At 39.7% G+C, this 15678-nt stretch overlaps 1 protein-coding gene across 3 annotated transcripts in view; it reads left to right on the forward strand.

Annotated features, from left to right (window-relative positions):
* Window positions 1–7032: 7032 nt before the first annotated feature.
* lnx2b (ligand of numb-protein X 2b) overlaps window positions 7033–15678 on the forward strand; it is an 18994-nt gene continuing 10348 nt past the window's right edge. The window contains exons 1-3 of one of the 3 annotated variants that reach the window (XM_065271915.2): window positions 7033–7182; window positions 12053–12631; window positions 14254–14435. In XM_065271915.2, the coding sequence (XP_065127987.2) occupies window positions 12237–12631; window positions 14254–14435 (577 nt within the window). In that variant the 5' untranslated portion in view covers window positions 7033–7182; window positions 12053–12236. Of the gene's footprint in view, window positions 7187–9718; window positions 11386–12052; window positions 12632–14253; window positions 14436–15678 lie in introns of those variants that run through there. The other 2 variants (XM_065271916.2, XM_065271914.2) reach the window with 2 other exon arrangements.

Here is a 15678-nt window from a genome sequence, read left to right on the forward strand (position 1 = left end):
AAGTCCCGGCACTTTCTTTGTATGTGACAAGAAGAATCCCTTTGATCTTTCAGTCACACGTATGCAGCTCCAATTACAAGATAATGGAGTGATGCTCCTAAAAGATCAGGCGTGAAGTGTGCGCATGTGCTGGATCTGATCAATTAGTGGACGAGATACTTAACAAGACGTGCACTCCATTAAGAAGCAAATCTGTTCTTGTGGACTTCAAAATTGATTTGAATTATTTCTCGCTATTGTTTATTCTCTGTTACCCATCCTTGCCCGCCTCTTATGTGATCTACATAGAGGATAGGGCACTGCACTTCCTCTTAAATTCACAGTGTCCTTCCTGACTCCCTCAATAACTGTGTGTCCTGGACTTATTAACCCGAGAAAATCCAGAGTTCCTTTGTCTTGCTGTGTTCTAAGGGGGCTGCGAGTGGAGGGGACGGCTATTGTCATTCACTGTATGCCATGCGCAAGTCTACCCTTGATCCCTCGCTTTGAAATGGAGTGCTAGAGGAAGAGAGAGTTAGTTGACTTAAGCAATGATAGACTATTTTCTCACCCTCTCTCCCCATTGTAATAAAAGGTTGTAGCTTATAAATGTCTTTTGCAATAAAATATTTTCACGATGATAAGCCTGATTTAAATACAAAGTATAAGGAATGCAGCTAAATATGTGAATCACCCACAGTCCATTAAATACTTTGCTCTGATGGTCAATCTGTTGCAAACTGTCAATAGAGGGCGCTCTTTGCCAATCAGCTGCAAACAGACCATCGCTCAGAAAACTGGTGCCAGGCAAGAGACAAGAGCAATAAAGTTCTCACCTCATTATCAAGAACACAGCCACATCACAGTCCTCTGCCAGGAGGGGTGGGGTTGATGGGGGGATTAAAAATAATCAGGGGATGATAGCTGTCCCTACTCCCATCAATTGGTACAACTGGCCTACACTATAAACAATGAAGATTCCTGAAAATGTAACCGTTTGGGCTTTAATATTTTTCTGATAAACCACTGGTTTAAATAAACCTAGCAAATCTCCATATTTAACCCAACCATGAGATGAAACAACCCACAATTTTTTAATAAGAGTGTGCCACTTCATATAAAATCACTATTCACTGATTTAGGTAGTACGAGGCGTAATTACTTTTAGAAGCTGGTGAAGTGCTAGAAAAGACCAGAGCTTGGAGCAGCTGGTGTCCTTCTATCTTCACATGTACAACCAATAAATCAATATCAAATCTAGCAGGAAGCCAGATGGCCTCCTTCCAGACCTTCAACAAAGTGTGTCACGGACCTCTCAAAGCCAGCATGGCTACTGTAAGCCAGACCTACAGAGAGGAGCCTTTGAAGGCATAGACATTCAACAAGTAGGCTATGAATGACTAAAGGGGACAAATAAGCTGTTACGACTCAGGTCCGATCAGTGTTTGTGTTTCTCTGAACATCAAAGGCTTGAGACTGTTTGATATGCAGCCCCCACACCTTGATCCAGAGCCAGGACAGGTAATGGGGTGGAGCAGTCCATTGAGTAACAAGGAGGGGGGCTTGTAGAGTCCTTCTCTAAGGTCTTGCCATAGGGCACTTGGCCGAAACAAAGAATATTTTAGGACGTCTGACTCCCTACGGAGTAGTCGGCCCCATCAAACCACGAGCATCTTCACGAGCATGGCTGTGGTTATATTGGCCTGGTTTCCACCCGTGCATGCAGATAAATCAATGTTGCATCAACTGCCGTCATTATATGAGGAGCACGAATGCAAAAGCCGCTAAAAAATGAGACACCACCTCTGTGAGACGATGATGATATGAACCACTTTAGGCTATGGCACTCTTTCGCTATTAAAACAGTAAAGGCCAGTAAAAGTATTATATAAAAACCCATTTTTGCACAGTTGGTTAATTGAGAAACCACAATACCAACTGAGGGGCGTTCGGTAAGGTTTAACACACATAATGTCACAATTAAAAAATGGGTTTAGTTAAACAGTAGTTTGTTTGAATGGCTGTTCACAGACAAGTGTGAAATGCCAGTTCTATGGTGAGGTGTGACTAGGGGAGAAGGGGGCAGCTCTGGGCTTTGTGTACCTCCCAGGCTAAATGTGCGGCCACTATTGTTCAGACACGACCGCCTGTCCTCAGTCTCTCTCTTCCACAGCTTTGTCCAGAGCTGCATGACCACTTCCTTAACCCAGGTCAGGGCAAGGTCGTGACTTTGGTAATTTACCCCAGACCGTCTGTGCTGTCTTCGCGTCCTTAAACGCATAAATGTTCAGTGGGTCTGACTTTGAATTACACTTGAGCGGGAAACTGAAGAAAAGAATTGTAAAAGAAAAAAAAGTGCTGTTTATTTAGAGACAGAAAATTTACTAGCTTGGACTTAAACAATTATAACACCGCAAGGCAATAAGCACAAGAGAAGGTGGTTGAAATTATCACACAATAAATAAATAAAAATCATATGAACCACTTCACAAGGTTTCAAAGATAAAGTGTACATAACACAGATTTACAATGTTGAATTAACCCCCCAGTTAACCTTAATGGGCCCTTCTAGTAACTGTGAAGACACAGGTCAGTCTGTCCTCTTTCTCCTGTTCCAAGGCCTTTTTGGACTGTAAAGAATGAAGCCATGAAACGTCTTTCTGTTGATAAGAATAGGAAGGGCTGAAGAGCTTAAAGGCATGGTGTACACAGTGTGGCTACTTTGATGGAGTCCGAATGAAGGAGGGGAGGTATATCAGCTGATAAAGATCACCATGGGTCTTTGATCTTTGAGGAACTGATAAGATGTTACCAAGTGGCATGCTGGGTGGACAAGCAGGCCCACATGACAGGTACAAACAAGCAAACACAGCCCCAGAGGTGATGTCTTAAAGGGGAACCAGATAGCTACATAGAAGGAATGGCAGATGGGCAATTAGCCAGTTTGCTTTGGAGTGAATTGGAGTGAAAAGTTAACACTGAACACTTGCCTCACTAAGCAAAGTACTTAAGACTTATATTAGATATCTTATGCACGAGTTGAGAACATTATTTATGACTTAAAAGAAGAAAGGATCATGCTTTTCATTTACCTGATTGGGAAAAGTTTTAAATTCTAGCTCAGACTTTCAACAACTTCCATGGTAATAAAATAATGATCAGATTAAACACAAGGCGCATGCAAACAACAGTGGACTTACAATACATCCGTTTTATTAACATTTGACACCTTTGATGGCTGAATATTGTTAAAGTGACACTCAAATACCAAAATAAAACATATCGGGGGAGGACCGTGCCTGCGTGCTCCCTAGGCACTGATTTAGGGCCTGCATGTGGATGCCAGACAGAGCCAGGGGGGTGCAAGCTGCAGCCTGAAACAGATGCCTGGCTGTCTGGCCGAGGGGAGGGTCGTACTGAATGAGTACGGGGAAACTGCCTGTGGAGTTAATGTGCTTTCATTGGCCTTCCTAGCAACAGAGCTGTAATATTCACTGCACCTGCACCAGGTCTGTGAGCGTGCAGAGAGAAACACGGAGGGCTTAATGTGAATATGCATGTGTGCAAATAAGCATATTCCAGCAGTTCATACATGGGTGATTATATAACTGCATGTACATTTGATGTCCAAAGTCATTAATTTTTTTCAGCTTTTTTAAAACTTTAATTAGTTTAATATTTGGTACTTATTGGCACAAGATTTTACAGGCCATAAAACATAATATTTTTATATAGCTAAAAATCATGATATTTTTACAGAAAATATGATATTGTTATGGTCTGTATTACATCTGGTGTTCCATGGCAATGAGTACCAAATTATTAAAATAATAAAAAAATAACCATTTGGAAAAAAAAAAAAAAAATGCCTTTGGACACCAAATGTATCTGCAATTGCATAATGACCCTCATGCATTAAATATTATTGGAAAATGCATGCGTTTTCTTCAAACCACAGCTCTTATTGAGTGTAATACCTGATCTGTATAAAAATAGAAGCACTCTGAAATAACCTACACAAATAGTTGTGTATAACACACAATCTACAGAGGCCTTATGCTCCCGAAGGGGCGAAGTGGATTAAACGTAAACAAAAACACACAATCTAACAAATGCTAGTATACGGCTACACTCTATCAGTTTGGTTCTTGTTGATGAGCTACGGAGACGGATAATTGAAAGAATTAAGACGTAAGATCCTTCATTATCAGTTCCCTCCTACAGACATCAAAAGACACACATAGTGAGAGTACAGCTGGCCTGCTGGTGTGACTTTCTTCTGTCTCTGTGCTGTTTGTGTTGAGGATGTTTACCGATCCCAGGAAAGACAAACAGGTTCTTTCTTATTTGTGCGAGTTGTGCTCAAACAGAGGAGCCGGTAGGACTGACTCAACCAAAGGGTCGGTCTGTTACTCATTGTTGCCATTGTTATGTTTTTCTTGCCCTTTCACATTAGCCGCGTCTTTATACACAGTCTTTCCCGTCAACTGCCAGGGTCACCCAGAATGTTTCGGATGTGACCTTGCATAATACAGTGGTTAAACCGATGTTAAAATGCCTTTTGTTGATACCAATATGCACATACGGGCACAGATACAAATATCAGCATGTTGGATACATTTTTTTACTATTATCATGATAAATGCCATAAATCTACTACAGAATTCAGTTTTTTAGTTGGTTATTTCTTCTGTATAAGTACAAAATCCACTGATGTCAAAACACTGCTATTTGTGAGTGTAAACATCTGGGGACAGCTGGACAAATGTGGCACTTGCACAGCTGACATCTGCTTCCATACAGGAAAACAATGTGATATTTTGCTAGTTTTTGATCTGTACGTTACGCTGTGTCACATGCATGACTGAAAAACTTGCCAGACAACTATACGAGTTCATATTGCTGCATATAAAAACAATGGCAAATGTAAACACACTTCCAAGCATTCACTGCAAAAGCTTTTGTTTCTCACAGTGCTTTCTAAAGCTTGTGTAACCCAAACTGAACACTCAGTAAAGTATTTTGAAGAAGCTACACATTTCTGAAACAACAAAGAAATGTCCAGATAAGCAGGGATTGGTTTAATCAGCAAAAGACAATGTCTGGACTTACAGGGGTATAAATCACAGTAAGAACAAGCCTCAGCGGATCTTTTATGAGGGGACAGACTTCCCTTGCATCCTGCAGGGGGTAGAAGCGACACTGTTCAAGTGTCAAAGACCTTTTAACTGGCAGGATCACAAACAAAGAATTATTACTTTATTGGACATCATTTAAAGAGGTCTTTTCTACTCTCACCAGATTCTAGTAGGAGAGGGGAATTATAGCAAAAGAGCTTAACACATAAAATTATAGTTAGATTGCATTAGAGTTATTCTCCATTGACTTACTTTGAGTCACACATTTATGAAAAATGCAGAGATAATGTCAAAAACTGCTTAGCAAAAGTCATTGCAATTAATTTGTTAATTATGCAACCATAAAACAATTATACAGATGAATTGTTTAAAGGACGACACTTAACTTAAGCTGAACAAGTGCATTATAGTGAAATTAATGATGCCACGCAATTGATTTTTGTTTTATTGATATGTCAAGTCAAACATTTTACAGCTTCTAATGAATTGCTAACACAAAACATTTGCACTATTTTCAAAACATTTGGATAGTCCAAGACAAAATGTATGTTTGAGCTGCCTTAATTTATAAACACCTTGTACTGACACATCTTAACATATATCAGGGCCATTGTTTTGTCTCAAGAGGCCTGCCCCATAGATTTATAGATTAAACTCTGTATAGACGTTGTTTTTTATTTCAATTGCATTTCTGTATAGGCATATACCTCTCAGCTACATTAAAGGGATAGTTCACCCAAAAATGAAAATTCTGTCATCATTTACTCAAACTCATGATGTTACAAACCTGTTTAAATTTAGTTGTTCTGATGAACACAAATGAAGAAATTTTGAGAAATGTTTGTAACCAAACCGTTCATGGGCCCCATTTAATTCCATTAACTTTTTTTCCTACTATGGAAGTGAATAGGTTCAACGAACGGTTTGGTTACAAACATTCCTCAAAACATCAAAAAAAGGGATCCAAGGCACTCTTCACATCCAAAAAGGTGTTATAAAAAGCCTTTATTTAAACATGGCTATATTACATTTAAAATACATTAAACTGGGCAGCAACCCACACGTAGGGGCACAGATAGTCTTCTTCACCCTATGCGTGGGTTGTTGCCCAGTTTAATGTTTTTTTTTATTTAATAAAAACATGTTTAAATAAAGGCTTTTATAACACTTTTTTGAATACGAAGAGTGCCTTGGATCCCCTTTTTTGACGTTTTAATACCATAGAGCACCTTCATTTATTTCCTAAAATTTCTTCTACTATTTCTGAGCACTTTGGATTTTTCCTTATTTCTTTCCTCAAAATACCTTCCTTTGTGTTCATCAGAACAACAAAATGTATACAGGTTTGTAACAACATGAGGGTGAGTAAATGATGACAGAATTTTCATTTTTGGATGAACTTAAGGTAATTTCATATTTCTGTTAATGGCGAAATAAAGATACAGTTCAGTTCACTGAACACATGCTGATCTTTGGTCCCTGGACTCCCTGCTATTGAGGCAAGTTGTCACAGTAGACTTGTTTTCAGCTAAATTTAATCAGATACCATGCAAGGTATTTTGTGTAACAAATGTTGTATTAAACTGTATACATTTATAACTTATTACAACACCACAACCTGATATTTATGAAAAATACTTATATTCTGAAAACACCGTTTATTATCTATGTTAAAATCTACCTTATTCAAGAATCATGCTAAGTCTGCTCACTATGTACAGTACGACAGCGTCAAATCTACCTTTCCATGCACTGTATAATATTATTAATAAAAACGTTTAAACTACAGTTATACATCAACTAAAAATTCGCTGGTTTTAAAATTTTGATTTTTTTTACACATTACACAACATTGCACCTGCACACAGCGCGCGGAGTCCAAAGGTAACTTGTTTCCACTGTACCTGCGCGCGCCTGAACTTCCTGTGATAACGTCATATCTGCGTGTTTGTGTGAAACTCATGTTGATCACTTCGCCATCGATGTAATCAACTCTGTACTGTACCAAGACATCTGGACATGGGATGGAAAAGTTGAGAAATTAATGCTTCGGCGTTCAGACTAGGTCGGTAAGATTTATGTTTTTATTTCAAAACCTTCTTTGTTTTATCACTTCCGGAAACCCGCACAGGTAAGACTAGTTTCGGTCTCGAGCGCGAAGTGTCTGACGCGTGTCTTTTCTTACATAACGCACTAATCTCAATATGTGCGGTTTAACTTAATCCTCGTGCTGATTTTATAACGTCATTGGCACTGACTGTGAATAAATGCAGGCAGATTAAAGAACAATGCGAAGGTTACATGGCTTATATCACCTAGGTCACTACAGACACGCTGTAGCCTACCTGTAGTTGTTTTTCTGAAAGCAGAGGGACGTGACTGAAAGTAAAGTCGTCAGTGAGAGAAGCACATGCGTTATTTATTGATATCATATAATGTGCGTTTCGACGGTGTTTGGTTGGTTGTATGGTTGTCCTGGTTACCATCAGTTTCTACCGCCAGCTGATTGATGAATGATTTATGGCTTCTTCCCTCTCGTGTCACATCTACCTGCAACGCCTTAGGTCAGTTCTTTTCCAAAAGGTTTAGACATACATATAATTATACATTGATGCTATGTATTACCAAAATAAAATGTGTTTCCATGTTTAAAAGTGAGTTGAGTCCAAAAAGAAAGGTTAATCTATGCCCTTCTTCAAAAGGTGGAGCCTAATTTTAGAACACACACACAAATGAAACCAGGCTACCTAAGCTAAACAAATATATTGCATGTTATACTTGTGTCCTGTTTTGCTCTATTTGTTACATTTTTGTTGGTATTTTTCTCTCAAAAACATGGGCTTGGCACAATTATTTTTAAAATGCATTAATTTGTGTGGGAAATGATGCTGTGAAGGTCAAGCACACTTGTGTTAAGACTTGTATTGCAGCGTTTGTGAAAGATATACGGTGGTTCTTTCGTGTTAATTTGAGGGTATAACAACGCCCCAGGTGAATACGTAGGGTACACTGGCATACTTCATAGACGATGTCATTCTGTCTGGGCTGTGGCATTGCCCATGTTTTTATTCTGTAAGGGTGTGGCTGAGCAAATGATTCATGGCCCCTGTTAGTGTTGAGTGGGTGAGAGGGTTTCAGACTGGATGTTCTCATCTTCTTTGATTTACCATTTGTTCTGTAGTAGCAATTGTGTTGATTTATCAGCTCAACAGCCCTGACCTGCTGCTTTAAACATCTGGAAAGACTATATGGACTTCGAAACAGTTCAGTAATACACACATAGGTAAGTGATCTATTGTTGAATCAGAGAGGTGAGTGGAAAAAAAGATTTGTTGGATTTTGTTGTGAAGTTCAACCTTGCAATGTTCAGAAACATACTCTGGATTGTGACTACATATGTGGGATTGACAGACAGCTCATAGTCCAATGAGTCTGTGGGGTGGGTCCATCTATCTTGGCCAGGGTCACAGCTTCAGTAGCCACTAGCAAAACATTACAATTTAACAATGTCCAGGGTTTTATGATATAGAGTGTAGGCCTGCACGATAATGGGGAAACTGCCATTGCAGTATTTTGGGGGGTGATGTTTATTGCAATAGGAGATATACTGGATGACTTAAATATCTCTGTTTGAGATTTATAGATTAGACTCTGTATAGTTGTAGTTTTTTATTTTAATTGCATTTCTGTATACCTCTCAGCTACATTAAAGGGATAGTTCACCCACAAATGAAAATTCTATTATGTTTTAAGAAATGTTTGTAACCAAACTGTTCGTGGACCCCATTTACTTTCATAGTATTCTTTTTCCTACTATGGAAGTGAATAGGTTCCACAAACTGTTTGGCTACAAACATTCCTCAAGAATCAGAACAACGAAATTTATACAGGTTTGTTCTTGTATACACTTTTAAAAATAAAGGCGCTTAAAGGTTCTTTACTGTGATGCCATAGAATAACTTTTTGGGTTCATCAAAGATCCTTTTAGTCAAGGATTTAAAGAACCATTTTTTTAAACCATTTAATAATCTGAAGAACCATTTAAGACCTTAAATAACCTTTAATATAACCATAAATGTTCTTCAGCTGTTAATGATGCTTTAAAGAACCATTTAAACACAAAGATTTTTCAATGGCACATATTACATTGCTAAAAACAACATTATTTTGTGTACTTGGTTTATGGTTACAAAAACACATTATTTTTCGATTGTTGTTGCTCCTTAAATCCCTGTCTTCCTGAAATGCTCTGATTTTGTACAAAGGTCATCGTTTTAAAAAGCGCAGTGTCCTCCGATTGGCCTGAAAACCTGACATCAGCCGGAAATGTGATGCTCCTCACCTTGTTTTATAGATTAGCTCGCAATGCTGACAGGAGTTAATTTAGTTTTTACTACTTTATCAATACGAGCCGAATCTGATCCAGAAAATGCAGATGACCAAATTGATCGATCAACTTTGCCAATGTCGCTTGAGCAGGACATAACAGATTGGTAAGGTATGTGTGATCGTTAGGGCTGTAATGATAAATTGTGTGTCCCATTAAAGGTGCAGTGTGTAATTTTTTGAAGGATCTCTTGCCAGAAATGCAAAATAATATACAAAACTAAATTAGCAGGGGTGTATAAAGACCTTTCATAATGAACCGTTATGTGTTTATTGCCTTAGAATGAGACATTTTATCTACATACACAGAGGGTCCCCTTACATGGAAGTCGCCATTTTGTGCAGCCATGTTTCTACAGAAGCCCTTAACGGACAAACTTTTTTATTAAGTTTTCTCCAACAATGACCTGTTTGACCGGTGGCGGCTACCGTAGCTTCTCTTATGTGTTTCAGAAGCAAGAGGTGAGCAGTTGACTGAGCCGTTGGTTGCAATTCGCAACCTCAACACTAGATGCCACTAAAATTTACACACTGCACCTTTAAAAATGCCTGTCTGAAATCGATTGTGAATCGCAAGGCTGCGATTCTGTGTTTCATTCTTTATTTTCATGAAAATACCTGAAACAATTTGAAGAACAGCGATATAAATATTCCTGTAGACATTTCCTGGAATAGCGTTTGTAATGCTACTTCTTCTGTGGCACAAAGGGAGTTTCTGCACGAGAGTGCCCCCTGGCTTTGGCATGTGCCGGGATTTCACCCGTAATTCATTAAAATTCATTAATTGAAAAAACGCGCATTTGCACGATTAATCGTTACAACGCTAGTGATCGTAGAAACAACAAACAACAAGCGCTACTCTGCACTCCTCAAAACTTGCGTTTGAATCATAGTTTAGTCAGTAGTAAATTCTTTAAATATGAAAACATACTTACAGGCTGTGAGTTAGAAGCTGGGCGGGATTATAGTAAAACCGGCATGTCCACGTCAACCAGGCCCAGGAATTAAACTGATTGCCTACGATCTGTGTGTTTGTTAAAGTCCAAGAAAAGAGATTTACGTTGGAAACAATAATTCGCGTCATTGTTTACTTTGGGATTTGTATCTTTTTTGCATATTGTTAACATATACTAACACACGTACACACCAAAGGAAATGTAAAATTGGTGCTCTTTAAGAGATCAGCTCTGCTAAATGATTACATGTAAATGTTTTGCCTGTGCTATTGCATAACCCACAATCAATGCAAAATAAAACATTTATGCTCCAAATCTTATAATTAGATTTTAAGACTTTAGCCTGGGTCACTATTTATTTATTTGGTTTTTTAGTAAGGTCATTTGGTCTGTGTGACTTTGGACTTATTGTGCATAATATTTTTTTCGGTGTATAATTTTTAGGGGCCTTGAATCACTTGTTTTGTGTAAATTATTGAGCTCCTAGGACGTGTTTGTTATCAGTAGAATATTGAAAGAGGGCGGTCAGAGAGAAAAAAATGTCCTGCTTGACCTCGGACAACTCGGGCGCACACACACGCATACAGCGTGCTGCATAATTGGTCAGAGGTTGAGATTAGGTCTTAAAATGCTCCGCTTGCACAAGTACCATATCAGCAGTCTACACTGCCCCTAATCCTTCATCACACGCATACAAACCCACTCCAACCCCTCCTACAGGGTCGACGCAGTCAGACTCTGAACATTTTGTGTTGAGCGCCCCTTTAACTGAATGTCCTTGCATACACACACTCGCACACACACAAACAAGCTGAGATGCCGGCTCTGGTTTCAGTCAGACTGCAGGCGTCCAGCACAGCTGTTGGGTTTGAGTTTCTTGTTTTCATGCAGTGGTTGCTGGGAGTGTGACTGCGCTTTCATTTGAGGTGGGTTGGAAAATGATTTACTACCTCACATACATGGGCAACATGTTTGTTCTGCTAATCTTGTTAACAAGTTCGACATAGGTTATGTTTCTAACCAATGTTAGTAATCAGAATAACATTGTTTTAATTGTTTCATCGTTTTGAGTGATTGTGTGGGGTTTCTTTAAAAAGGAGTTTTTGTATCTCATTACTATTACAGAATTATGGTATTGTATTGTAGATGTCTGATTTGTGAATTAGCATAATAGAGAGTTTCATATTGTATGGGGTTTAAAGTTACACAGTTGATTGAATTTGCAATCGTAGATGGAATAATGTGCTCACATGTTGTTGGCCATAAAAACGTCAATAATAACAATGCTGTCATTTCTATACCTTTAATTCTATACCATAAATAGTTGCATCACTGTTTCTTATAGTAGCATCTTTGTTTCACCGTGTGGGGAGATCTTGCTGTCATTTAACCTGTTTAATGACTTAAACAGTGATAGTTAGTCAAACTCAGATCCTGTCAGGGAGGAAACTTGTGGAAAGGATACAGCTGCACCCCTCTCCCCCATACTGTTGCTGTTAAGTGGATCCATGTCATTTCCTGTCCGGTCGGCATGAGCCAAAAAAAGATTGCCTGACGTGAGCTTCAGCTTTTCTTTGTTCTCTTTTCCAACAGAAACTTGGGAACTTTAGATGAAGCAGCTTGTGGTTCGCTGTCTTTCTGGATTGGAAATATTGGATTGTTACAACTTTTACACCTGATGAGGCTGGACTTGTGTTTAGGAGGCTGAGAAAAAGGCATAAGCTCTCACCTCCAGCCCGGAGGACATCCAGCGTCACTCCTTCTTCATTCCGAGGCCATGACGGAGCCCAAGGCACCTCCGCCGGTGAGTGGTGTAACGTGGACGCGGGTGTGCAAGGAATGTGGACAGTGCCATGAAAGTCAGGACAGTCACCTGTACGAATACCAGGATGAGGTGGACGATGAGCTGGTTTGCCACATTTGCCTCCAGCCACTGTTGCAACCCATGGACACACCGTGCGGCCACACATACTGCTTCCATTGCCTCAGCAACTTCCTGCACGATCAGGACTTCTGCCCCGTGGACCGCCAGCGGCTTCAGCTGCAACACTGCCGCACTTCCAGCCTGCTGGTGCGCAATCTCCTGGACAAACTCACCGTGCTGTGCCCGTTCCCCAGTGAGTGCCAGCAAACCATGCAACGTTGCGAGCTGCAGCCCCATCTGCACAACAGGTTAGTGCGTGCCGTACTGCAGCCATATTTTAATGGAATTCAAAACAACTGATGCAGTTTAGATATAACCTGCAGCAGGTCATATCTAAACGGTGGAATGGTAAATAGAAATGTGAGGAAGGGTGGATGGAGCTGTTTTGGTAAGCTCTCGATCACAACAGTATTCATGAACCTAGTATTAAAGGCTTTCCAAAAAATATCACAAGCATTACTTTAGTCATTATAAGAGTTGCTCAAACATTTATGGAATTCCACTTATCCAGGTTTCATGTGAACAGAGAGATTTAAGAGATTAAAGATTGTAGAAGGACAGCTTGACTCCTGCGAGAACTGGTCAAGTTTTTACATAATGGAAATAATTAGGAATCACATAAATGATTCTTTTGTCTACAGAGGACATCAGATAGTTCAGACTTGTGACCACTTGTCAAAATGATCACTTATTACAGTTTGGAATAGTTAGTAGGATTTAAAAGAATAGTTCAACCCAAAATGAAAATTACCCTGTATTTTACTAACCCTAAAGCCATCTATAGGTGTATATGACCTTCTTCTTTCAGCCAAACACTTCTTGAGTTAAATTAAATAATATCCTGCTACTTTTTTGCTTTATCATGGTATTGGATAGTGCCCCATTTTTTTAAACTCCAAAAAGCACCTCCATCCATCAAAAACTACTCCATACAGTTAATAAATGTCTTCTGAGGTAAAGCCTTCTACCTGACCTTAACAGTCTTGTGAACACATGTATTGGCGTAGTTTAAAATATTAATGTTTCCTTACTGAAACTTATAATTTCTTCTCGAAAGACAATTAATGACCATATGCATTTTTTGATGGATACATGAGGTTTTTTGGAGCTATACAAATCAGGCCCTATTCAAAGCTATGATAAAGATTATTTAATATAACTGCAACTGTGTTTGGCTGAAAGGATATAATATACACCTTGAATGTACCTAAAATAAGGGCTTATTTTCATTTTGAGGTAAACTTATTCTTTAGGCAGTATTAATGGTTCAACCAGGCCTACTCGCAATCCACCCATCTGCAGAATTCACTGTGGTTGTATACAGAACATTGACACTATGCCGCAGCGTTCATGTCTCTCATGCTCTCTCCATGCATTCAGTGATGTAACAGTTGGGTCTAAAGGTTGTTGGCTGATTATTCACGTGGGCGGCCAGGAACGGCACAATGTAAACAGAGAGAGAGAGAGAGAGAGAGAGAGAGCAGCTGTAGAGAGAGATTTCTAGTATGGGGAGGGGGATGTTGACTTGTGAGATCCAGGTTAGACCTGATTCTACTCCTGTCTGATCTGTTTCATCTTCATCCCTGCAATGCAGTACAATACTGCCTCTTCCTCTGCATATCTCCTCTTCTTCCTATCCTGACAATCCCAACCCTGATGACCCATGTGGGGCTAATAGCTGATGACTAAACGTTAACGCGAAGCATTGATTTATTTGTTATTTTGGTGCCGCTTTCTGCTGACATTGTGAATATGGTCTCTCTCTCTCTCTCTCTCTCTCTCTCTCTCTCTCTCTCTCTCTCTCTCTCTCTCTCTCTCTCTCTCTCTCTCTCTCTCTCTCTCTCTCTCTCTCTCTCTCTCTCTCTCTCAGATGTCCTGCATTCCGACGGCTCAGGGAGGAGGCAGAGAAAAAGAAGAAACCTTCCTGGAATGAATTAAAGGGAAGCAAATCAGATGGAGATTTAACTGATATCAAATCCACACGCACAGCTCAGCTTGCTGGGCCTTCAGAACCTGGCTTGGTTAACCATGCTTATGAGGAGGGTGAAGATGGTATGACATCATTTCTGATTTACTGTACTTTTTTTATTGAACCAGACGCACATATTATATATCATTGCCTTCTAAGCCCTGGGTTTTCAATCTGGGGTCCCCTGTGGTTCCGTGCACTTATATATAAAACATAAACCTCATTCACACAGCACTTTGGTACCAGAAAATACCCGTAAATTTGTCAAACAGGCTTCTGTGTGAACACAAGTACTTCCCGTAAATGTTCTGGGATAGCTACAGGAAAGAGGACCTAATAACATTGCCGTAATGAGATGCAGAAACGATGCCATAAAGGGCGTGTCGTAGTGAGGATGCGCTTGTCATGGCAACATGAAGTGATGGTTCAGCTCTTTAAAACAAGGGGTTTAAATGCACATTAACATTTACGATGAGAAATGTTGGAAAACTGGACTAAAGCAGAGATCAGGGAGCTCGTCACTATCCACTTTGAAGCTGAGCTCATTCACCAGCATGACAGAACAGTGCGTCACGCGCTGACAAGCGGGGAAATGTCTCATTCATAATCGCAGGTGATTCATCTGCAATTATGATGCGAAATTTCCCCGCTTGTCAGTGAACTACGGCTCTGTGTAGTAAATGCCGCTCCATCTGAAAGCAGCTGATGGAAAGTTATTACTAATCAAGGAACAGGCTTTACTGTCGAGATGCCCGTGACAATCGCACGCAATTTATCGTGCAGCCCTAGTTTGTCATGCACAAAAATGCACGCGAGTGCTTTCTAAAGAGATAAATAATGGATAATAAGCAAACTGCAGATGCTGTGGAGAAAACTTACCAAATGCAGGACTTTAAACATGTCACGTGTCTTTATTGGATTTTTATGGCATCTGTGTGAACGCACACAGATTCCAGTAAATCATTGGCAGTGTGAATAGCCCAAAAATTAAACGATCTCTGATAAATCCCAGATCCATTTTCTGTGTATTTTCCTTAATACGCACAACCGGCGCAACGTCACAGAATGTCTCTGAACAGGTTCATGCCCACTTTTGGGGGAAAACAAACTAGACCTACCATCGGCTTCCATACAAAATAGCGGAACAAAGCAACGTTCGTACACACCCGGCAGGCGTAAATAACTTATGAAATCACTCAGATTAAACATGTTGAGTAATTATCCGTCCACCCTGCCTGCCATAGAGCGCGAAAGTTACATTAACACATTTCATTTGGTCAATATAAAAACTTGTCCCTTTCATTCTCACAGCGTCAAATTTATGTA

This window comes from Paramisgurnus dabryanus, chromosome 16 (genome assembly GCF_030506205.2).
Source record: "Paramisgurnus dabryanus chromosome 16, PD_genome_1.1, whole genome shotgun sequence".
In the NCBI taxonomy this organism is placed as follows: domain Eukaryota; kingdom Metazoa; phylum Chordata; class Actinopteri; order Cypriniformes; family Cobitidae; genus Paramisgurnus; species Paramisgurnus dabryanus.